General features: G+C 34.9%; 1 protein-coding gene across 24 annotated transcripts in view; it reads right to left on the bottom strand.

The window, feature by feature from the left end:
• The window catches only part of LOC105421223 (LOW protein: PPR containing protein), a 38,705-nt gene extending 13,402 nt beyond the window's left edge, over positions 1-25,303 (bottom strand). For 5 of the 24 annotated variants that reach the window (XR_016040308.1, XR_016040310.1, XR_016040300.1 and 2 more), the window contains exons 1-7: positions 24,609-25,293; positions 18,204-19,301; positions 17,884-18,019; positions 17,552-17,785; positions 16,863-17,002; positions 16,465-16,593; positions 1,690-2,176 (exon numbers count right to left, since the gene is read on the bottom strand). Coding sequence is in view for 4 of the 24 variants with exons in the window: in XM_088846145.1 (XP_088702271.1) it covers positions 18,204-19,301; positions 24,609-24,938 (1,428 nt within the window). In the remaining 20 variants the exon portion in view is untranslated. Of the gene's footprint in view, positions 1-1,689; positions 2,246-16,238; positions 18,020-18,203; positions 19,302-24,608 lie in introns of those variants that run through there. The other 19 variants (XR_016040298.1, XR_016040301.1, XR_016040303.1 and 16 more) reach the window with 15 other exon arrangements.
• Positions 25,304-25,547: the final 244 nt, after the last annotated feature.

The following is a 25,547-nucleotide window of genomic DNA, read 5'->3' as shown; positions in this document are numbered from 1 at the left end:
TATGGAAATGTAGAAATGCGATCCCCGCCTCTTGAAACAAATTTCTATATATAGGACAATGCTGAGATTAGCCCACTAGCTCATAGGAGCATATGCGTTCATATGAGTCCAAAAGCCAAGATTGAATCTGGGCCATGGTCACGACCTCATTTCGTATTTTAATTTTAATTTTTTTTTCCACAAATCAAAATAATTTGAAATTTTAGCCACGTGTTTTTCAAAAATAGGATAATCTAATAAAAATATCAAAACAAAATTTGCAAGATAATAAAAATTACCAAAATACCCTTAAAAATTTGGGGGGTATTTTTGTCAATTTAGTTTTTGAAAAATATTTTTAAGATATTTTTGTTAAGTACGACTTGATGAGAAGAATAAACACTTAAAATTTCAAATTATTTGGATTAATATTAAAAAAATTAAAATTCAAATACGAAATGAGGTCGTGACCATCAGATTAGCCGGGGTCATATGTTCATATGAGCTAATGGGTTAATCCCAGCATTTTTCATATATATATATATATATATATATATATATATATATATATATATATATATATATATATATATATATATATATATATATATATATATATACTTGTTATGTGTTTGCTTCCATTCATTTACAGCCACTTTGCATCGGACTAGTCCATGATTTGGAAGACGGGTGAGGTTTGTATAAGGCACCTGTAGAAGTAAGGTGCCTCCAAAATTTGCTTGGAGATGGTAGTTCACGTGTCGGAAACCTTATGATGGCTTGAAAATCCATTTCTATACCTAGTTGTAAAATTTTAAATTTAAAAAATGGTGTGGATCAAGAGATCTATAAACAATAAAAAATCTCGAATATAGACGGTCCAGATAACACTTGAAAATCTTGAAGTTCTTTTTTTTTCTTTATATCCACAAATCTTGATATCGAGATTCTGCAACATCCAAATACTCTATTCTAGAGGATTTTTGAGGTGCACATTACCTCAATAGTTTAAGGTTGAAACCTTATATAAACTTTTTTCCTTAGAAGACGTCTTTTCAACTTCAAAGGAATCGTAGCTAAAATGCTCATGGCATGAAAATCTACGACTTCTCCTAAAAAGTTCAGTTAAAGGCCCACATTTACTGACCATGAGCTTACCTTAGGTTTGGTAAGGATTATAACTATGGCTTTCACCCCAACTACAAATCATCCGCTTGATAAGCAAATGAAACCCATTGTCGAATTCACATACAAATTGAAATATTGTACACAACCTTCTGAATAATTTGCTGATGGTATCCTTCGAATCAATAGACAAACTCTACAATATCCTGGATTACTCAAACTATATTCCGCAGGAAAATCACATCCTCTAAACAATTGTCTAAAGTTGGCAAGAAAAACAATAAATTAAAAAAACAAAAAAGATCTTCATACTCTACACTGATGATCCATTTGTAGTTATCTAAGGGTCCAAGTGACGCATATAAATATATATATATATATATATATATAGAGAGAGAGAGAGAGAGAGAGAGAGAGAAAGAGAGTCCTTGGAGGGAAACTCCAAATGATTTTTTATGAAACATAAAATCCAAATGACGCAATTACAGTTCAGAGAATTAGACAGTGAGAGAGAGAGAGAGAGAGAGATAGAGAGTATGTTAACTTGGATTTCTCTTAGATAGATAGAGAGAAACAGAGGTTTACCTCGAGAAAGCTTCTTTTTGGAGTCATTTTGAAGACCCTTTGAAGCTTCTGAATTCTTGTTCGCTGAATTTTCAGTGAAGAATTGAGTTCTCCTCCAAGAATTAGGGCAAAGGTAACAAACTGAAAAGCCAGATTTCTCAACTGAAGAAAAGGTGCTCAGTTGAATCGGATACGATGCCGAGGCTTCTGCATCACGATAAGGTTTCAGAAACCCAAAGCGCGCCACCCTAATTCACACCGACTAAATGAGCGAAGACTGAAAAGTCCTTGTACGAATAATCGTATCCCATCTCGTCATTAATATGCTGGATTTGGTTTTCAAACAGTGTGATAAAGCAAGGGCCAACCGTTAGCTGCGAGAAACGGACAGCAGCGATGTGTCCATCCTTGGCTAACACCCGACTTTGAAACGAGATGTCTCCAACCAAACATTGTGAGATATCGGGAACTGCTTCTTAAATAGTGCGAGACCCAAAGTGCTCTTGTGCTGTCATGGGGGGCAAATAGAAATTTACGTAGGGACCATTTGGGGGTGCGGTTTGTATGAGCCCTGGCTCTAAACAATCAAATTAAAGCCTATCTTCAAATAGTATCATCGAGAATTGTGGTTTCAATACTATAAATCTTCATGAAAGCATTAAAATATGTTTTTATTTTTATTTATAAAGTTTGAAATTTCAAAAATAGTATAGATTGACAGATTTATAAAAACTTGAAAATCTTGAAAATTGACGGTCAACAAATACGTTACAAAATGGACTATTTTCAAAACTTGAAATCTATTTTTTTCGCATGTTCATGCATCTTGATGTCGAGATGATCAATTTGATGATATTTGGGCCTCAAAACAACATCTTCTACTTAAAATTTTGATATAGGCTCTAATTTGATTGTTTAGAGCCTCGGCTCTATATAAACTTGTCCTATTACAAAATGGGATCGTCCTCGGGCAGTACCCACCCTCTCCCATGTTTTTTCTCAATTTACTCTTTGTAATACGAATACCGAACAGGTGAAGTTTATATCATACAAAGCAAAACAAATATTTAATGTTTGAAATACCAACATCTATCTGATATCTCCAAAATCAACAAACCCCCTCTCTCTCTCCAAATATTGATTTTTTTCAAAAATAATAGATCTCGACCTTTTTTTCTCTCAACCCATCTCTCTCCCTTAACCTTAGCAAATAGATATGCCAAAGCAAACCTTAGCAAATAGATATGCCAAAGCAAATAGATAGGCCAAAGGAGAACGGGGTGAAGGTTAATAGAGTGGAATATGGTGGCCACTAACTGGTTCTTTAGGATCGGACAACCGCCATTTTCCTTGCTGAAAAGCTTCTTCTCATGAGAAGGGAATGTGAGGACCATAGCTGAAACTCTGCACTTTTCTCCTCTCCCATGGTGTTTGATGGTGATTTGTTCAGCAATTCTTTTCCACAAATGGCATGATTTCAGAGAAAGATGGCATCTTTTGATGTTTTCATGAAATTTGTATTCTCTTTAATTCGTGGATTTTTTTTTATGAAGTTTTTTATCATTGCAAAATGGCCTACGTAGTGTACGAGAATTAGATTTATATTGTTCTTTTCAATTAATCCAGATTTATAAGTTACAGTGAGTTATCTCTTGTTACTTTTGATGTTGGGTCTTTTGATCTAATGCCAATATGGTACTGTTCCGGTCTAAATTTATATAGGGTAGAGAAATGGGCTAAAGGAGAAAGAGAGATGGTTTGGAAGGAGAGAGCGTGAGAGAGATAAGGGTTGAGAGAGATTATTTAAAAAAAATGCAGTAGTTTTGTATGGTATATAAACCCCACATGTCCGGTGTTTGTACAGGGGGTAACTTGTGAAAGTGTCGTCCGTAATTTGGGAAAAACGCGATCCCTTAGTGGAGAGTATTCCGGGACCCTCCAATGGATCATCTTGACCTTTGGATGAATTGGCATGAAGAAAAAAATAATTTTAAGTCAAAAAAACAGTGCATTTTTTAACAAGTTATTTGGACCGTCTATTTTCAAGTGATTATTGATTTACTCGATCTGTACCACTTTTTAAATTTTAAATTTTAAATTTATTAACTAAGAAAAAAACCTTATGATAAATAAATCTTATTGGTGGTGCGCCTTATTTCTACAGTATAAAGAGACGACCTTATACAAACTTCAACCAAATATCAATTTGAAACTCCTAATAAAGTTACTAAAAGGGTCAATTACATTTAAATTTGTATTTCAATCGCATGTATTTTGGAAAAGAGGTCCTAGATTGTCCTTGTTTAGTGTCGAGAAATCTGAACAAGTAGGGTCACTTTGATAATTTCACCTTCAAAGAAGTCTTAATGGAATGAGCGAAGTACCCTTACCTCTTTAGAGTTAAAAATTATAAACATGCCAGAGACGATGCCACAAATGCTCGTGCAAATGAGTGTTATGCCATTTTCATAATTTGGCAAATATTATGGAAGATAACCATTGTGGCATATTTGGAAAGAATGAAATTTCAAAATTTGAAAATAAATCCAAGACTGAGGATTTAATAAAGCAGGCCATCATGCAAGCAATTATTCAATGGGTGCAGGCACATATGGATTTTAAGAATATCATGTAGGACCACTCTCAAACCAAATTTACCGACTTGTTTATACGAAGTGTTCTACTGCCCTATCAGGCGAATGAAGCTGATCTGCTGAGTCTTAAATTTTGTGCGTTGAATCTTGACCACCAATTTCAGCATCTGGTTATTGAAGGGGACTCTTCCCATGTGATCAAATGGTATACCGACTCCCTTTCAACCCCACTGAGATGGAATGAGATGAGGGCAAAGATTTAATTTCATCTTAGAGGGAGTAAGTGAAAGATGGACTATGTGATAATGCACGATGTATATATTTAAAAATGTTATTTTTCTTTTATCGGCAAGATCACTTATAATGTCCAATTACAATTAAATTTCATTGAAACAAATAAATAAAGAAATATAAGATTTCACTTGCTACCATTTAAAACAAAGCTTTTATACAATAAAGAAAAAACCTAGACCCTTTGCTTCATGAGATAAGAAGAACATAGCACAAATAAAACTTTAAAGAAGTAAAAACGCCGGAGATTACTTCAACCAGGCTTATTATACCCTACACCAAGTCTCTTCCTTTCGATGATGCTCGGGATATTTGATCGGTCTATAGATTTCTCCTTCTTATGGCAAAATTCAAACAATCCATATAGATCCCAATCTAGAACTACCCATCTAAAGTCTCAATACTTTAGTCAAATTCAAGCCCCTTGGCTTGATCTTTATGAGAGATATAAATCAAGGAGATGAGAGAGAAAATTGCTAGCTAAAGGAAGATCCCTTTGCTACCCAAAATCACAAACAAACTATCTTGATCCAGAGCTCATGAGAGAGAGAGAGTCAAGTTAACCTAGGGTGGGGCATGCACCTTAGAGAGATTAGAGAGAGAGAGCTTAATCTCAAGGAGAGAAGAGGTGTAGAGATCTTGAGAGGGAGAATGATATTTTTTATAGATTTTTCATGCATTAGCGTTTGTCATAAAATTGTAGGAGCAAATCTTGACGATCGATTTACTGAGACTTGTGGTGTGAGATACGTGAGTCATCCATTCTCTAGATCCACCATCAAGATGCTAAAGAAGCTGCTAGATCTTATCCTCCCTTTCTTAAACAAGTCAAATAAGTTAAATAAGGAAAATATTTATTTACTTTCTCTAGTAGTAAATATCCATTCATTATTCTTTTATCAAAACCTTATTGTTCTATAAGACATTTTAAAACCATTTAATTTAATTCCTTTAATGCAAGTAGGCTTTATCCCACAAAAAGAAAGCCAACTAGCATGAGATATGTCTCACCATAATTAGTAAGAAGAAGCATGCCCTATAGGTGGGGTGTGCCACCCTTTGGTTGCCACTCATGAGCCCCGCCCAATTGTCCCATGTGAGTAAATAAGCTTCCAATAATTATTTAGAAAATTATTTTTCATTTTTAAGATTATATGTCTCTTAGTTTATTTAAAGCTTTAAAAGTTGAATTTCTCTTGATTTATAAATCCATGTGACAAAATTAAAATATCTGAATATTCATAAAAAATCAAAGAGTAACGATCATATAAGACCCTCCCACACTCATGTGTGTAGGACCCCAACGGATCACCATTAAATTTGACACAGATCTCTAGAAAAGTTACACATGAGTGTGAGACTTGACTTTTCTGGAGATATGTGCCAAATTTAATAGTGATCACTTGGGGTCCTACACACATGGGTGTGGGAGGGTCTCACAGGATCATTACTCAAATTCAAATAAACATTCTAAAAATAAAATAACATAAAATTAATTAAATTAAATTATTTTCTATGGGAATTGGATCTAAATAGGTATAATATTTAATCAACGTACAAGAACGTTTTACATTCAACTATGGACTACGATCCACACTAGCTTTCTCAAACTAACCCAGCAGTTCCCGTGACCCACAGCCAAGTGCAAGAATTTATGATTAGACCACCAAAGTCAATCAATGGGCTAGAGAACATAATCTCAATCTGTGGATTTTAGGTTCTTCCCTTGAGACAAACTAATATCCGTCAGACCATGATGCAACCATGACTCTATGGTGCATAGGGATAATCTATCGCACATGTACACGTTTTACCCTTAATGGTGGATTACTATCTTAGTACGACTATCTATGTACATGCCATGTGATGAAACAACGATGATGTTTTAGTTTTATATTTATAAACTATTCATCACACACAAGAATCACATAGTCCCTCGGCTCTCATCTGGGCATACTCTGACCTGATCAAGGCCTAACTCACTAAACCCTCATCGGTTCCATCTCTATGCCCAGGTACTTTGGGTTTTCCAACTCGGCTGGCCTAGCACGTCAAGCCAAGTCCGAGTATCAACAAATTGCATTTGTCTAATATATCCACAAAATGAATACACTTCAATTGAGTTTATGATTCATTTATTTAAAAGTTTATACAATCTCTCTTTAAGCCTTTAAATGTCACTTAAACTCAACAGTCAGGTCATCTATTTGTATGTTAACATAGCGGAATTCTATGGCGGACGCGCTTGCTAAGGTTGGGACGGTTTCGTACTCCTTTTTGCTTCGTTCTTTAATTTATTCTTATTTCTCTGGCCTTTTGGCTCTTGCTTTGTATCAATTTCATCATCTCAATGAAATATTGTTAATGGATTCAAAGGAAAAAAACGCAGCATGTACTCTTATTCTCACTTTTTGTTCAAGTAATACACATTCTATGAGTAAGAGAGGAGGGAGTGGTTTTTTTTGCCTTTTTTTTGACATATCAACGATGGTAGGGGCGGCAATGGGTTGGGTTTGGCTAGACCCGAACCTGAATAGTATTCGGATCCCAAGTCTGGTCGGATCTATTGCCACCCTATAGCTATGAGCTTTTTTTTTTTTTTTTATCATCATATACCCTATAACTATGAGCTTCTTTTTTTTGACCAATAATATTGCAAATATTACCAATATTATGACAATATGAACACCTAGTGCGTATGACACATGATTGCTATCATATATCCTATGACTATGGGTAAGGGTCGAATCCGGCTGGACCTAGACCCATACCCAAATAGTATTTGGATCCAAAATTACCTATACCCAGACCCAAGATTGGGTGTACCCATCGGATCCCGAGTCTAGTCAGGTCCATTGCCAACCCTAAATGATGGAAATGGAGGGTAAGGCATTATGTTGATGCATCAGCCCGAAACCACCAATGACTCAACCCCATTCTCAAGAAGTAGAGGAGTTAGTTTCGTAAACTTCTATTTTACTCAGAAAATCCTTCTATTTTGCCATTTCTTTTTATGTTTTTTTTTAAATAAGTGGAGAAGATTTTTTGATTTATTTGATTTTTTAAAAAAAAGACGAGTTTGAAGCATACGAATATGTTTTGGATCTCAAATTTTGAGGATTATGTCTTTAGAACCCGGCAACCAACCTCAAAGAAAAAATAAAAAAAAACTTGGGTGGAGCTCATCTCAACCACTCATCCCTTTCAGAGTGATGAAACTGTGGGTGCGCGATTTTACCATCATATTATCTACATAGTCTTCCATCTCTACATGCATCATTTCATGCAAGATGGCTGTCATAGCCACCGTAGGTTGCCACGGCAATTTCAATCCAAACAGCTTGGTAACACACTTTCTATGTTCCCAAAAAAATACGGCATCTCAAGATTGCACTAGAACCATTTAATTTAATAACACCGTTGCCGCACTTACATTTGGGCAAGGTTTTAAAAATCCGGTTTGGATTAAGAATCATCGGGGCCCGTTCAGTTCTGCCTAAATATCAAGAACCTGCTGATTCCGGTTCCTCCTGGGACTGACCCATTACTTGACATAATCGTTCAAAGAACCATCAGAAAACCAATCCCACTTAGTATTACTTTCTCATTTACCGGTTCACTCGGTTGGGTCGCTGGATCCAGACCAACCAACGATCTTGGGCTCATTGAGTGAGTTGCTCCGACTGCATCTCAAGGATCTCAATATGTCACATTTGTCGGCTATACCACCAGCCATGGACGCATCCTACCAAACTAGCATATGTGATGCATGATGCACCAAAGGGCTTCTCGATCCTTAACCATCAAAGGGTGCAGTGCCATCAGCATTGCACCCTGCCTTCAAGGGGTACGGTGCCATCAAGGCACCGCACCCTGTCTGCGTTAGCACACCTGCTCCATGGACTAGCCGCCGACATCACAGGCACCACGGTATGCGTGTCACCATACCGTGTTTCTAAACCTTGCATTTGGGTAATGCATTGTAGCCATCTTATCCAACGGCTTGTCCTCTTCAATAACCACCGACCAAATTAATGGACTATAAAGACAGGTCAGTACTATATATCCAACTAAAACCGTCTCCGTACCAATACCCAACTACAAAATTAAAGGGACATAAAGATAGGTCACTTGCCCTTTATTTTACTTATAGAAAGGAGGAATAGATATTTAAATGAAGAAGCCCACAACTTAATGAATGTAAATAAAGATATCCCATCAACAACACTTTTGTCCGATTACGTAAAAGGCTGCCCCAAACAATCGAAGTTAGTTGCAGCTTTTAAATAATGTCGAAAATTTATTTTCATCTCTCGTTATAAAATTTAAACCTTGAAAAGTAGTGTAGATAGAACATATTTATGAAAACTTTGAAAATTGATAGTCTAGATAATGCATTATAAAATACATTATTTTCAAAATTTGAATTCCTTTTTTTTTTTTACTTCTATATATCTCAAAATCGAGATGATCAAAGTTGCGGGTATTTCGGCATCAAAACAACTCCTTATAGTGAATTTTTGAGGCGTCCCTTGGTTTGATTGTTTAGGGCCTCAACGTTATATAAACTTTTTCGTTATGTAAATCAAGGAACGTGCAAAAGACACTAAAAAGGAAAAACGCTAATATAGGGTACAATATATCAAATAACAACTGATTTTTTTGTTCTTAATAGAGGGAGAAATGTTTGAAGTCGATTTCCAAAAATAAGAGAGACAAATGGAAAAATGAAAGCAAAGAGGTCTAATTTATTCATAGAAAATTATATGATAAGTTCGTTTATGTGGTCATGATCACCATTGATCGTTAGATAAAAAGTGGGTGTGCCAAGGATGGATCGTTGACTAACTCAAGCCCCATAAAAAACTAATTAGAGTTTTGTGACAACTTCAAATTATTGAACTTCTAATACAGCCTGGGGTGCCTGGGGTGATTGTGACTTCTCAATGGACTAAGGGCAATCATTTTCTTCATAAAATAGGGGTCTTGAATCATTATTAAATCCGATTATTTAGGGAGCAAATATTGAGGTTGCTTTTTGTCCACTTATGCGCAAAGAGAGGATGAGCCCAAGTACTTTTTCACTTCTAATTTTTTTTATAAAAGGGAATTAACAAAATTATAATGTGACCCCTAATTGAAATTCAAATCTCCAAATTTGGTGCAACTAAGCACATCTACATGAATTTGAAAATCTTAAAAATAGACAATTCAAATAAAGGTGCGGTTTGTACAGAGCCGAGGCTCTAAACAATCGAAGTAAAATGTACCCCCAAAGAGTGTCCAGAAATGCGGTTTCAATATTGAAAATATTTGTAATAGCCTTAAAATATATTTTCATCCTTAATTATAAAATTTAAAGCTTCAAAAATAGTGTAGATCGAGCAAATCTATAAAAACTTATAAATATTAAAAATTGACGGTCCAAAAATACGTTACAAGATACACTATTTTCAAAACTTGAAATCCATTTTTTCTCATGTTCATGCATCTTAAGATAATGTATTATACCATGCACTATGTATTATACCGTACACTATTTTATATAATGTATTATACCATGCACTATTTTATAGATCTTAAAGTCCATTTTTTCTTTCATATCTATACATCTCGAGATCGAGATCAAATAGGGTATTTTTAACAATGAAACAACTTTTCAAGGTGCATCCTACATCTATGCAATAAAGTTTTTTTGGGGGATAATTTCTATGCAATAAAGTTGATACCTATTAACTTCTTCCTATGACAAATAGGAAAATGTCGCATTCTCATCCAATGGGGGAGAAAATAGAGGAGAAAGAAAGAAGAAAACTGCACTAACAAAGACAAATGGAAAAGGAGGATAAAGAATGATGACAAAAAAGAGAGAAATTTAGCTAAAGAGATATTAAAGGCAGATAATAAATTATTAACTGATACATTTCAAAAGGTTTTGCGAAGAGATAATTTGTGAAAAACGAACAAATGCCTACCCTTTTTAGAAAGGAAGAAAAGGCAGCTTACGTCCCACAAGAACCCCACTCGCATGAGATAATAAGACACTTCTGGTTTGTTTAGTACTTCATTTCCATTGAATTTCCAATCTATGTTTATAACAATAAAAATTCGACAATTCAGATCAGGATGCACGATCAAGATCGTGAATTGGTCGGGACCGAACAAGTGCTTAGTCTGAGCTAGCAATCAATCCGATTTTGATAGACACACCCAGTTTGGTCAGAGGACTCAACAACTAGGCAAGTCAATTAGGGAATTGGGCGATCCAGTTCCTACTCAACAACTTATTGAGGTATTTCAGATATGTGTAGTACTTCATTTCCATTGAATTTCCACTCTATGTATGTTTATAACAATAAAAATTCGACAATTCATATCAGGATGCACGATCAAGATCGTGAATTGGTAGGGACCGAACACGTGCCTAGTCTGAACTGGCAATCAATCCGATTTTGATAGACTCGCCCAGTTTGGTCAGAGGACTCAACAACTAAGCAAGTCTGTTAGGGAATTGGACGATCCGGTTCCTACTTATTTCATTTATTATTATTTTTAAATTTCAAATTATTATTTAAGTTCTTTTTGTATCAATTACCACACCTGAGAATTGGTCTGAACTGGTCTAAATCAATGATCAAGATCAGTCCATTTGATGACCGATTGGACCGAATGATCCATTTTTTAAAGCATTGATTTACAAAGAGAAGATTCATCAATATAAATTCTATCATACACGCAGTCTTATCCCGAAAAATATCAGGAATCGGCCCGTTTCCTCCATGAATAGACCGATTTCGAACCGTCCGTACCGGTTCACTTATAGAACCAGCCCCACTTAATTTATTTAATTTTTTAAAAAAATTCCAGGTTGCCGATGTAAATCACTGATTGGTCAAACCAAATAAAAAATCCAAATGGGCAATTCTGGTCATCGATCGGTTTCTTAAAACTTTGGTCATACATGAATACAATAAAGTTGCAACTCAATCTCTAGCCAAAAAAATACAATTTTCGAATTGATCAATGACAATTATAGATATTAAAAAAAAAAATTCAAAATCTTAAAATTATGCATCTTATAGCAAATTATCTTAAACCGTACATTTTTCAAGTATTTATAAATCAAACATATTTGCACTTCAAATTTCATAATCAAGGTTGGAAAAAGATTCTCATGTCATCGGGCACAGGAACTACATTCTCTAATAGGGTTTTAAGGTCTAGTTTTACTTTTGCTGACGCAAAACTTGGGCTTCATGCCAACTGGACTGGTGTGAAGTGTGGATATCTTTGAAGGGTGGTGTGGTTTGTATACACAGGCTCTAAACAATCAAATTAAAACCTATATTTTAAATAGTGTTAATAAATGTAGTTTCAATACTGGAAATCTTTGTGATAGCCTTAAAATATATATTTACCTTTACTTATAAAGTTTAAAGCTTAAAAAATAATGTCGATCGAAAGATCTATGAAAACTTGAAAATCTCAAAAATTGACGGTTCAAAATGTGTTGCAAAATACAATATTTCCAAAACTTGAAATGCATTTTTTTTCATGCCTATGTCTCTTGATGTCGAGATGATCAATTTGAGGATATTTGGGCATAAATAGACTCTAATTTGATTGTTTAAAACCTTAGCTCTATATAAACTTTTCCCATATTTTGTTAGACGCGGGGAAGTCTCCAATGCACATGATGTGGATGGCCCAATAACAGAAGCCCTCATCCAATGGTCACAAATGAATTTTATTTAAAAATTCTCTTTACGCATAATTTGGTGTGTAGAGCATTTTTTATATGACACACCAATAAAATTAATAAAAAATATTTTGAATAAATAATCACCCAGAATGCCCCTAAATATTTTTTAGGCATTATGGTCAACTATTTTGTTTAAGATATTTTTTATTAGTTTTTTTTACTTGGTGAACAAATTTGAGAAAAATAGTATTTTTAAATATAAATAAAGAATAAAAAATTTATGCATAAATATTCAGTTAGATTCAATCTGAACCAATGAAGGTGAGCACCCTTCCTCATCGTTTAGTCGCTAGATTCAATACGAACAATAGAACGATATTTACAAAGCACAAGGGATTCCCTTCCATCTCTTCAAGGCAAATTTCTCTCTCTACCGGAGATGGAAATTTCTCAGCAGTGATATTCAAACCAAATTGAATAAAGGAAAATGGATTGATATCTCCGCTTGAGAAACCTTTAACTTGCCATTCAAGCTTCAAAAACTTTTAAATCAATCATCTTAGCTTGAAGATCTCGATTATAAAAAAAAATAAAAAAATTAAGATTTCAAGCCGTAAAAATAATGTATATTACAAAAAATTATTTAGACTGTCCATTTTGCTCAAAAAATAAATGTTATATATCTACAATATCCGTATCATTTTTTGAGTTTCAAATTTTATTTTTGGAGTTGGAAATTGATTTTAGAGCCATTATAGAGATTTCTGATGCTGAAAGTGCTTTTTAGATAAAGATTTGAGGTAAGGCTTTATTTTATTTTTATAAAAACACAGGCCTCATAAAAACTTCATCCTTTAATAAAAATCAACTTCAGATACTTTATGCCGAAAGCGTTTTCTAGACGAGCGTTTGAGGTGGGAATTTATTTTGTTTTCGTAACCATACAGAAACTTCATCCTTTAATAAAAAAAATCAACGCTACTTTTAGTGATAAATAAGTTGCTGCTTTTAGTAAAAAAAGCACATATCTCCATAATGCCTTAAGGACAGACAAAGTTTGGACATGCTTTCGCAATTTGCAAGTAAACGGCAGGGCTAATCTATCTTAAGAAAATAATCAATGTTATTGTTAGAAAAAAATTACATATGTCAAGAATGTATTAATGAATATTAATACTAAGTGAAAAATAAATGTCATTTTTAAGTAAAAAATTTACAGGATGGTACAACGCCCCACATGCGGACGCTTGAAGAGGTGCTAAACGGTTCAGTCCGAACCTAGAATCATCTAAGAGCCACAGAACAATTTTTTTATTTTTATTTCAAATTATATTTATTTAAATGTTCGGGTGCAAATTGTTTTTTTATGAGAGAAATAAAATAAAAATAATAAAAATATTTTCAACAAAAAATATTGAATAACGTACATTAAGGGTATTTTGGAAATTTTTATTCAAAATATTTTAGTGTTATTTTATTTTGTTCCCTTTAGAGAAAAATTAGTTTACACCCTAAATCTTATAAATGTAATACTTAAATTAAGAAATACAAACAAAACTAGATTTTGACCGTTCGATGCAGCCCTATTTAACCTGAATCGTTGGGAGGGTGCTCAATCGTCTACAAGACTGTACGAAGATTTTTCCCAAAAGGGTTGGTATTTTAAAAGGTGCACAAGAACGTCATTCAGATTCACGCCATTGAAATAGCGGCAATCAGCGAAGGGCTAAAACTGAATTTTATTTTCTATTTTTTATTTTTTGAAAAATAATTTTAATCTGAAATTTTGGTTTGATCTTCGTTTTTTATTTTTTACAAGTAGAATTAAAATAAAAATAATAAAATATTTTAAATAAAAATATTGGTCAAAATAAATCAATATAGGGCTATTTTGGTCATTTACAAAAAAACCTGCATCACAAAATCCAAATAAATATTTTACTTCAATAAAAAATAGAGGATAAAATATGAACCGAATTTGTGGCCATTAGGATGTTCCCACGTGAAATCTCAAAGCCTTCCACCGTCCTTATGATGTGCATGGGCATTGGGTACTTTTACTTACCGAAAGATCACACATGCCGGTATGCATTTAAAAAGACTCAATAAGTTTGGCTATGTCAATGACATGTGCCATTAGGAACCGGTTTCTATGCGGCCAGTTGGCATACGGTAGAAATGCGGGCTTGCAATAAATATAATTTTTAAACATAATTTGATCTTAATTTTTAGTGAATATATAATCGTTAACATGGGAGAATTTGATCTTAATTTTTAGTGAATATATAATCATTAATATGGAGATTATGAATATGAATAAAAATAAAAAATTTAAAAATTAGAAATAATAATTAAATTAAAAAAACATTTGGACTCTTAATTATCTTTGTTTTTAGATAGACCATCTATTTACATCCATCTTAAAGATACATGCTTTATACCTCTAGATCGCATATTGAAGAAACGCGGTCCAACCCACATGAAACAATGTTCCTTACACTTATTTAATTAAAGTCAATGACATGCCTACTTTGTGCCATTAGATTTAGAAGCTGTTTTTTTTTGTGATAGTGATAATATCCATGAAGGACTTAAATATTAGGAAAAAGTTTATACAAGGTTATAACCTTATATGTTAAAAATCTTTCATCGAAGAGTGTTCCAGCATATGAGAACCCTCTAATTGATTATCTCGACTTTGAGATGAATAGACATGAAAAATAATAATAATTTTAAATCTAAATAATAGTGCATCTTCTAATAAATTATCTAGACAGTTTATTTTCAAAATTTTAAAATATTTTTTGATATACTCAATTTGTATTATTTTTTAAATTTTATATTTTATAACTGCCAATAAAGAGAGGTTTTGAAACCTTCAACATCAAAACGACATCTCAAAATAAATTTTATAAGTACGCTTTACTTCTACGGAAACCTTTATACAACCCTTATCCTAAGTACTGGATCGAGACAAGCGTGGGGAAGAGCAAAAGAAAGAGACTTTTTTTTTTATATATAACGTACGTAAGGAAGATACTTCTTTTTTTAATGTAAATAAGAAAGAGTCAGATGCGTTCCACTTGCGTCCCATCCAACGGTGGTTAGTGAATACCAATCTTAGCTAACTATAGTTAGACAAATTGGTGGGTTAAATAACTCAAGCATCTGCTATAAATAATCGAATGGCACCTCTTCACGCAACCCTTCGAAGTCTCTTCCCTAACCCCCAAAGGACATTTTTCCCATCCAAATTTCCCTTTTCAGTTATTTCTCCTTCCTCACCTCCAAAGATATTTTCCCCATACCAATTTCCTTTTTTACGTTATTTCTCATATGTTTCCTTCTTTGTTAAATTTATTCCCAATCCCAATTTCTTTTTTGATGGATAAATTGTTTCTCATAATGTCTTGTTATATGTTCCTTGTTGAATTAGAACAGATTTATCCCCTACCATCATTTTTGGTTTGATTAGCATAGCCTTAACTCATATCCCACTTTTTTCAGTGTCCTTGGAAAGGTATTTTTTCTTTTATCAGGTCCGGCAACAGCATGCGTGAATGTATAGCTGTGGAACATGTCTACCAAAGACCAAGTTGTTCAGAGCTTTCCATGAGTCCCATATCAGAAAGAAGAAAGTGGGTCAAGATATCGATAAGTGGTATAGTTGTGGAGATGAAATTATTGAATTAGCCTTTCACGCTTGTGTGTCAGCAAAAATGGTGAGAAATTGAGTCTTCAGAAGTTATGGAGATAGTGAAGATCACACCAACATATAGAATTGTTCAAGTCCAACAATATATAGAAGAATGTGGATTGAAGAAGCTAAAGGAAAGGAAAATGTGATATGAAAGAAATAATATCCTCCAAGAAAAGAAAATTGGTTATTATCTTGGGTTATAATATATTTTTATATTTTCATTTAAGGGTGGTTGATGTTGTAAAGAAGCATGTTAGTTGTTTAAGCAAACAAAGCTTATAAATTATTCACGCAAAAAATGATCTATTTTATTTTGATAACATCTTGTGCGTAAAACAATTAAACAAGAAAAGTGATTTATGTTATTCCAACTACATCTCTATATATGTATGTAATACAAGAGAGCAATCTAAAGTTCTTTTTGAAAAAGGTCAGAAGGTATATAATGTTGTTTTCTTTTGCTAAAGCCTGACAAAAGAGAAAAAGGAAAGAAATTTTTGATGATTTACCTCGCTGTTAAGACGAAATATCCATGTATTTGTTGAAAATGAGAACAGCTCAGATGCACAAGTCCCCATATCCGTTGCTTGGGTCTTAAGCTTTTGACAGTGTCTCGTTGCATACAATTTCTTTTTTTGCTGTTAAACAAGAAAAAGGAAAAGGGCCCATATTCACCACAGTTAAAAGCTGTGAAAAATCAAGAAATTCAAAAATATGTTTCTAGAAAAGGAGGAATCAAACTAGGGCTTGAGTGGCTAAGGTGTTCACGATTGGAATGATGTCCCAGCTACTAAACAAGCCCCTGAGAAAAGGATAATTAATAAAAGAGGAAATATTTCACATTCAAAAAAATTGAGGAAATATAAAAATGATCTAGCCGAACTTTTAAGAGCAAACATAAGCTTACACATATCTCCGAAATAATTCACTACTTTATGGCTCTCGTAAGAACAATGATTCTCCTGGATACAGATCTGTTAGCATTAAATCTATTGCCAAATATCTGGTTGTACGTTCTAGAAGTTATTTAGGCTTCAAGAGCAACATCTGCATAGAAGTAAGATTTAGTGTTTAGGAGAATGAAAGAAAACTTAGATAAGCTGTTATTGCTTGAATAATTCTAAAACCAGTAGAACAAACACGCATATACACTCAAAGTAAATAAAAAATATAAAAAAAATCAGAGATAGCAATTAAAGAGTTAACGCTACAATCTTGAAGGCATATTACTTTCAGCTATATTAATGCTGCCTGAGGGACCTGTAGTGGACACAAAGGTAGAAGAACAATTAGCCACCATCAGCGGATTGGTAGAGAGACTACAACAGGAAGCAGCTTCATATTGTGTATTTTGACTTAGATAATTACACTTGATTCAAATAATGAGGTCATCCTGATCTGGAATAAGGTCGTAGCATCCTCACCATCTATGCACCAAGCTTGCCAAGACAAGCAACAGTTTGGACTTTGGAATTAGCCATTTAGCAACCTATTTTGCCATGATGAAAATGAGGGCATGGATCTTCTCTTTCCTCACCCATCACATGTGAGAGAGAGAGAGAGAGAGGTAGCAATTTTGAGAAAGGTATCTCTTACCAGAGCAGGATCCGAGACTCTTGCTGTTTGGTTGGCAAAGAAAGTCAAGTGGTGATTATCGACATTGTATGGAAAACCAGTTTCCTGTTACTAGATGGCACACTTGTTGCTTGAAAGGCTGAACATGGTCCAACAAACACCGTTCTCGGAAATTCATGCTAGCATGGACTGGAATGCAAAGCATGTGTACCAGAAGTAACGTATTCTCGAATGCCTCGCCAATATGAAACCTCACTGAAACATGGATAGAATAAGTGCCGAATTTTACAAGGGAGTTTCTATGGGAGGGAACATGGGCACACTAGTATAGGTTTGAGTGGTGAGAGTTATACTCTGGTATTGGCAGTTTGGGCCTGATTGTGGCAAACCTTCGGTAGAAGGCTACTAGTTTGCGACATATTTCCTTTCCCTATTCGTGCATTCTTTGGTGTAGACACAACATAAAGCAAATAGGCCACGTCAGCACAACTGAAACACAGATATGGATCTTATCATGTTACCAAGAGAAAAGAAACAACAAATATAGAATGAAACCTGTGGCATTTGTGTGTGTGTGTGTGAGAGAGAGAGAATTAATGAACCAAGTCTCCAGCAATTTTTTCTAAGGTCTGAGATACCAAAAAATAAACATAAAAAGAAGACAATTAAGTACCTAACTATACTGCTCCATATGACGCATTTTATCTTCCACCTCAGAAGCAGCCTCGACCATACCTCGACTGGTGTAAGATTTGATCATTGTTGAAAATGTTACATTATCAGGCTTGCACTGCTTTTTCTTCATCTTTACAAACATCTCCTCCATCATTTCCAAATCTCCAGCACTGCCATATGCATTTATGATGCAGTTAAAAAGTGGGGTATCGGGAATCACTCCAGAATTATCCATTTGTCTCAAAATTGATGGGATCTTTTTCAGAAGCCCTGCATTACTATATCCATTTACAAGAGAGCAGTAAGTGATACAATTAGGTTTCACTCCTTGCATTTTCATCATACGGAAAATACGCTCCATTTCTTCAATATTTCCCCCTCTTCCAAATGTTTCTATAATAATATTAAAAGTCACAGTTGTTGGTGAGAAATACCGCCTCGTCATAAAATCCATTACTGATGTCACTTTTTGATGCATACCAGCTCCACCATACGACTTGATCAAGATATTAAGACTCTGAATATCTGGCTCGATACCCATGTGCTGAAATTCATCATACCACTTCTCCATTTCTTCAATTTGTCCATAGTTACCATAAGCCCACATAAAAGAATTCATGGTGTAAATATCCGGTAGGCATGTACCTGTTTCAAGCATTTCTGTTAGCGCTTTTTCCATATCATTGAGCATCCCAGCCTTGCCATATCCATTAATAATACAATTGTAAGTGACTGTGTTAAGTTCAAGCCCGTAATAGGACATTTCCTCATAGACCCAATTGATTAGATCAAAGCGGGACAGTCTAAAGCAACAGTTGATGAGAACTGTGTAGGTGCGTATATCAGGTTTACAATCAGATATGGCCTTCATTTCATCTATCACATGAAATGCTTTGTCTAGCTGACCACTGAGGCCATAAACACCCAAAAGGGATGTGTAGACATCAATTGTCGGTTTGAGTCCTTCAGCGAGCATGGTTTTGAAGAGCCAGCTTGCCTGCTCATGTTGTTTACATTTGCCAAGCATTTGAAAGAGTTTTACATATGTTTGAGATTTTGGATGATACCAATGTTGCTTTCGGAGTAATTGAAAAATCTGCAAATATGGGCAATAAATAATATCAGGATCACTTTATTAAACTTCTCATGGAGAGATTGCTTAGTTTCTAATATATAAAGTTTCTTCAAGCATCAAAAATCATAAAACTGCCCTGATTATGTATTCCCAATATCTCAATGTAGTAACAAGACCATTTATTCATGCAGACAATTATTAATTATTAGTGCAAGACACACCTAAGAGAACAGAAGTCTATGATATAGTCCGAGTGTCATCCATATCTGTGAGCTGCAATAGTTGTCTATTTTGAGCAATTAACGTAATCATGAATACCGCATGATTATCTCATTCATGGGATCATTAGAAACATGTGGCTCACTCTGACACCATGCGAATATTTGCCCATTGGTCTTGCTGGTTTATAAAGCATTTCTTCTAAAAACGAAAATTCCTTCGAAAAGATATAGTCCAATTCAGTGAACAATCAGCCACTTAGGCTGACTAGGCAGGGAGGCCCTAGGTGACTAACCCTAGGCAGGACCCCCTAGTCTGCCTAGGCGGCGCCTAAGCAAGTACCTAGAACCAAGAGCTCTTCCCTGGGACTCTAATCAAGGGGCAAAACATGCATCAGGCAGAAGGAAGAAAGTCTTTTTCCACATTCCAAAAGGTTTGTTTTAACTACCCAAAAAAGAGGTGGGGACGGGTGCTTTTTTTATGGGTTCTATTTGGGTTTTGTGCAGGTGTGGGGGGGGGGGGGGGTGGTACTGGGGAACTCGCTGCTTATCTAGTCAGGTCAATTCCCCTTGGACCTTCAGGTCCATCAAACGGGGACTGAACCCGGTTCAGTCGATGATAGCAGCATAAAATTACAAAAAAGAAAAAATAAAAGCCCAGTTCTTTTTCATCTTCTCTAAAATTTGAACTTTGCTTTTGTCCTTCTGTGCTTGTCAACAGCTGTTTTAGTCATTTCCAACAATTGGGTGGGTTTTTAGGGATTAAAAAGTGTTTTTTAGAAATTGGTTGTTTAGCTTTAGCTACTCTCTCTCTCTCTCTCTCTCTCTCTCTCTCTCTCTCTCTCTCTCTCTCTCTCTCTCACACACACACACACATTTCCAACAATTGGGAGGGTTTTTAGGGATTAGACTGTATTTTTTAAAAATTGGTGTTTAGCTACTCTCCCTCTCTCAATTGAAATTATAAATCATCAATAAATATTTTTCAAGAAAAGGGATTTTTTGGACTTATTTTGTTGTTAATGAGTATTGAATAATAGTGATGGATTATTTTTGTTTCTACCTTTTTAAATTTTTTAATTTTTCTGATATTTCTGTAGATTTCACTATTTTTAGATATTATGTTTTTTGGACAGGTCCACTTCCTTCCCCCCCCCTCCCTTTTTTTTGATCCATCCAATTTGGCCATCTGACCGAATCGGGGCCCTCCCCAGTTCAGCCACCAATGTTGTCTAAACGAATTGGAGAAAATGGTTGGGGACCTATTATAGTGAGAAACTTCCATAAAATCTCCAGCTTTGCATTTTAATTTATTGTAATATATTGAATTTTCATTTTTTTAATTAGAAAATATTTTGGGTTTGAAGGAAATCTTACAGGATCAAAGTTTGAAAGTTTCCAAAGATTATGGAAACAAATGAGAAGCAAGAGAAGAGTTTTGGCATCTAAAACTCCTCGATAAAAGCTCATTTGCAATTATGATTGTCAAGTGCTTGATTTTCTAATTTGGTTTAATGCATTCTTCTTTTAAGAAATGTCATGTAGCGTTCCAATCCAGGAAGGAAAACAGCAAAAACTACAAAATGCATGTACTAAATTTCAATAAAAAAATATGAGGTTTTGGGCATTAAACGCCAAACCCTTAAACAGCCCCTCCCCCCTTTATTATCTACGGGCCGCCTCAATCACGAGAGGTCTCCTGGGCACTGCCTACAGACTTTTAATACATTGACTCCAATTTGTTACAGATTACATGGATACCTAAGGAAGTGTGTGATAGGCATAAGAGGGGTCTACCATAGACCTCTCTTCCACAAAATGTGGAAGATATGGATTCCATGCCTCGGCATGGAAGCTGTGTCTTCCAAAAATGGCCCTTTTTAAGAGGAGAGTGGAAAGCCACGCTCCAATATTGCTGCTTCTACGCTCCTCCATCAAACATGGGAGTCTCGATTGGTGGCACTTGGGTCCCCCATCTCCCCCCTCCCCCCAGGACAACATGGAACTGTCTCATGACCAAAAAGTGAGAGTACAATTCTCTTCTTTTCCTTTGAAGTTAAAATATTCAAAGGAGTCTCATTACCAAGGAGCCCTTTTTAGGAAAACTGCTCCAAAAACGAACTTGGGAATTTGAAATTTTGGACTCAGGCAGGACTGTGAAATTTTAACATAAAAGTTAAATATTACTGAAAATAGGCGTACTCAAGATGTTTGATGGTGGTGTTAAATCAAAATTTCCGTATAATGATTTGGAGTATAAACCTAATCTCCACTTTTGTTGACATAACCTTTTTTTTTTCTTTTTTAATTGGGGTAAAATAGCCATGGATGTAGAAAGTACTAGTATAAAGCCTTTGTTATCATCACTATGGACAATATACTATTTTTACTTTCACTAGTTGAATATTATAACTTTCGTTTTGCCTAGCATGAACTTGTAGTGAACCGTTTTTCACTATTGAAACTTTCTTTTGCCCAACATGAACTTAATGAGTTTATGAACTTTCTAAATCTAGCATTAAACCAACATGTCAACCAATATTCTTATTTTTTCTCAAATCAATGTATCTCAAATTTTTTCTTTCTGAATTTTTTTGGAAACTTTAATTTTTCAAATTTTTTGTTTAATTATTATTCAATACATTTTTAGTCAGTTTAACCAAATCAAACAACATATCAGATTAGTATCAGCCAGAAAGACCCTTTTCCAGTTCGATACCAATCCAATCATCAATACCATTGATCTAACAATATTCCAGGTGTTGCATGGGGGAATATATTTGCTATAATCAGATAAATGCAATTATAATCTATCACGGTGCTAGTAAACAAGCATCTCAGAATATGTCTCTATAGTTAGTCCAACAACCAAGCCACATGGCTTTCTCAATAAATGTTTTTGGAGGAATGGGCTCAAGACTTGATGGTCCAAGTGGCTGGGAGCCACAATGTGATGTCTTGGTTTTCATTCCTACCAACGATAGGGGACCCCTTCCCCACTGAACTACCCAAAAAAAAAAAAACCAGACATGTTTTTGTGTCACAATTGCATTACATAGAGAAAATTCAAAATTGTTAAACAATTGGACCAAAAAGAGTAACAAAAATTGCATAAGAAAGATGCAGATAGCTCAAATAAGTCAGTCATCACAAAGAAAAGTTAGTGATGTATTGGACTATGTGATCGCCGTCATAGATGGACAAAAACATCAGGAAGCAAAGCTCTTCTGTCACAAAGTTAAACCCACTATTAGCATTGGCTTGTCTACTGATCTACTCAACTGATAGCTATAAAAACAAAAAATGGAATAGGTATACTTAAGGTCACCGCATTATCTAATTTAGGTAAAATTTGATGTTGCAACTCGAACACTAACATATAGAGGCGCCAGGCTCACCTAAGTTCCAAAAGAATGACGATATACACTACTTTACCAAGACAAGCTGCCAGTGTTTTGCTTGCCTTTTGATATTGCTAGTGCTTTGCTTTTCTATGTTGACTGGTTCACCAAGCTATGCCTCCAATGCTCCTCTTGTGGTGATGCTCACCTTCGCACATTGTTGCAAGTTGTTATTCATTTTTCAGCATCTAGCTGCTCAAAGCTTTCTGGGTATAAATATCTTCAAGCTTGGAGAGAAGGCTTATTCCAACTGTTACTTGGATGAAGGTGAGAATTCAATTCTTTATTCTCAATTCTATAGATTATTAAAAAAATCAGAAACTTTTGTTATCATCTTTGTTCACTTCATCAAAGAGGATGAAGAAGGCGGCTTTGGCATTCAGGAAGGACCAAAAGGTACATGAAAACTATGAATTTTGTGGTAGTTCCATAAAGTAATACATGTAATAACCTATGGTTGCATCAGGACCCTTTAATTCAGTGTAATTGGACTATGCCTCTTTAAAAGCTTCTGGTCAAATACCAAATCTTTCTAAATTCTACCTGTAATCAGAGCTTGTGCAGCTTACATTGAGGTATAAGCTTGTCTTTCTTCAAGTAAATAACCAGAAAGTGTAGAACCTCTCATAAGAGACCCAAAACCACCCTTCTCACACTATAGGAGGACATTGCAAATGACACCCAAAAAATAGTCAGGGTAGTGTGATCTCGCTCAACTATATGTCAATCAGGTGTTCTTTATGAGTCTATTTTGAATGAAATTACTTATTTTCATTCCTAGCTAGTTTTAAAGCTGCTACCAGGGTTTCACAGCATTTTTCATATTTAAAGGTAGGCTAGGCCTCAGAGCATCGAGCATAGTTGGCAGAATACCCTAACCATGAAGCCAATAGGCTGAACCTCTAAAATAAAAAAATTCTTGAGTCAATGTCTTTCTGAAGAACTTCTGTAACAAATTCGAAAATGCCCTAACACAATTTTTTTCTCCTAGATTGAAGGTTGAGGCTTGAGTTCCATCATTGTCATAGATACTTCCAATTTGTTTGCTTCCATTTGTTTACTGCCACGGTGCATATGACCAACCAGACTAGTCCATTTAGAAAACATCTTTTCAACTTCAAAGGAATCATAGCTAAAATGCTCATGGAATGAAAGGCTGTGACTTTACCTAAGATGCTCAATTAGAAGTCCACATTTACTCATCATGAGCTTATCTTACCTTAGGTTTAATAAGAATTAGACTATGGCTTTCAGTTCAACTACAAATCATCTGGTTACAAAGCAAATTAAACCCACAGTCAAATTCACATCGAAATTGAAAATATACACAGCCTTGTAAGTACTTTACAAATGGAATCCTTCGATTTAATAGATGAACCTCACAATATCCTAGATTACTCAAACAACATTCCTCAGGAAAATCACATACTCTTTACAAATGTTTAGTGTTGGAAAGAATAATAATAATCAAAACAAAAATTATCATGCTTTACATTGATGATGCATTTTAGTTATCTATCAGTCACATGGATAGATAGATAGATAGAGAGAGAGAGAGAGGGAGTCCCTTGAGGGAGACTCCAAATGATTATAAATTTAATATCAAATTCAGACGACACAGGTAGCATTCCGAGAATTAGACAATGAGAGAGAGTATATTAACTGCATATTTCTCTGTTTCTTCTAGAGAGAGAGAGAGAGAGATTCACCTCAAGGGCGGATTCCCACTGGTTCTTCTCAATTTTATCACTCAAAGCATCCAAAACAGCCCTTGGCCATAGACTGGTGGAATTTGTGAGCCCTGCCTTCCTCTCTATTCCTTTAACAGCAGCCTCAGTCCAAAGGATACGAGAAAGCTTATTTTTCGATTCATTTTGGAGCCCCTTTGAAGCTTCTGAATTATTTTTCGCTGAATTCACAGTGAAGAATCCAACCCTCTTCCAAGAATTAGGGCAAAAGTAACAAACTGGACAGCCAAATGTCTCCACTGAACAAGAGCTTCGCAGTTCAATTGAATTCGATGGCCAATGCTTCTCCATCCGTTTTTAAGGTTTCAGAAACCCAAAGCGCACCACCCTAATGTCACGCCAGAATGCTGATAATGGTCATGAAAACTGAGAAAATCCAATTTCACAGAGCACTATGCATTTTTATGGAATTCCATGACCAAAGCTTCGCCAACAATGTAAAATTTCAGAAACCCCAAATAAGAAACCCTGATTTGATAGCAGATTGACAATGGCGATAACGTCTCTGAAACACTAATTTCACCATACACGAATGGTTGAGTGGAGAGCAGTATTCGCAAAATCGAACGGGAACGGTTACGGGAGATGGGGCTAGTAGCAGTTTCAATCGGAACCTGGCTAATCGGGCCAGCCGGATTAATCTATCAACTAGACTTAAAATTAAAAACTTTAAAAAAAAAAATATTAAAAAAATTTAAGTGAAGTGTATAATATTTTATTACATACTTTTATCTTGCAAAAAAAATTGAAATAAATTTTTATAAAATAATATTTAAATATTATGGTCCTTTTAATGATCCCAAATAGATCTTCCTAGATTAAGATATTATTTGACGATATTTTTGTCATGTAACATCTTCTTCTAAGAATTAACATATTCATCCCAAACCTTGCATGAAA

Source organism: Amborella trichopoda, chromosome 9, assembly GCF_054954075.1.
Source record: "Amborella trichopoda isolate Santa Cruz 75 chromosome 9, AtrichopodaSantaCruz75HAP2 v2.0, whole genome shotgun sequence".
Taxonomy (NCBI): Eukaryota; Viridiplantae; Streptophyta; class Magnoliopsida; order Amborellales; family Amborellaceae; genus Amborella; species Amborella trichopoda.
Note: the sequence above shows the minus strand (reverse complement) of the source record. Positions and strands in the feature narration are given on the sequence as shown.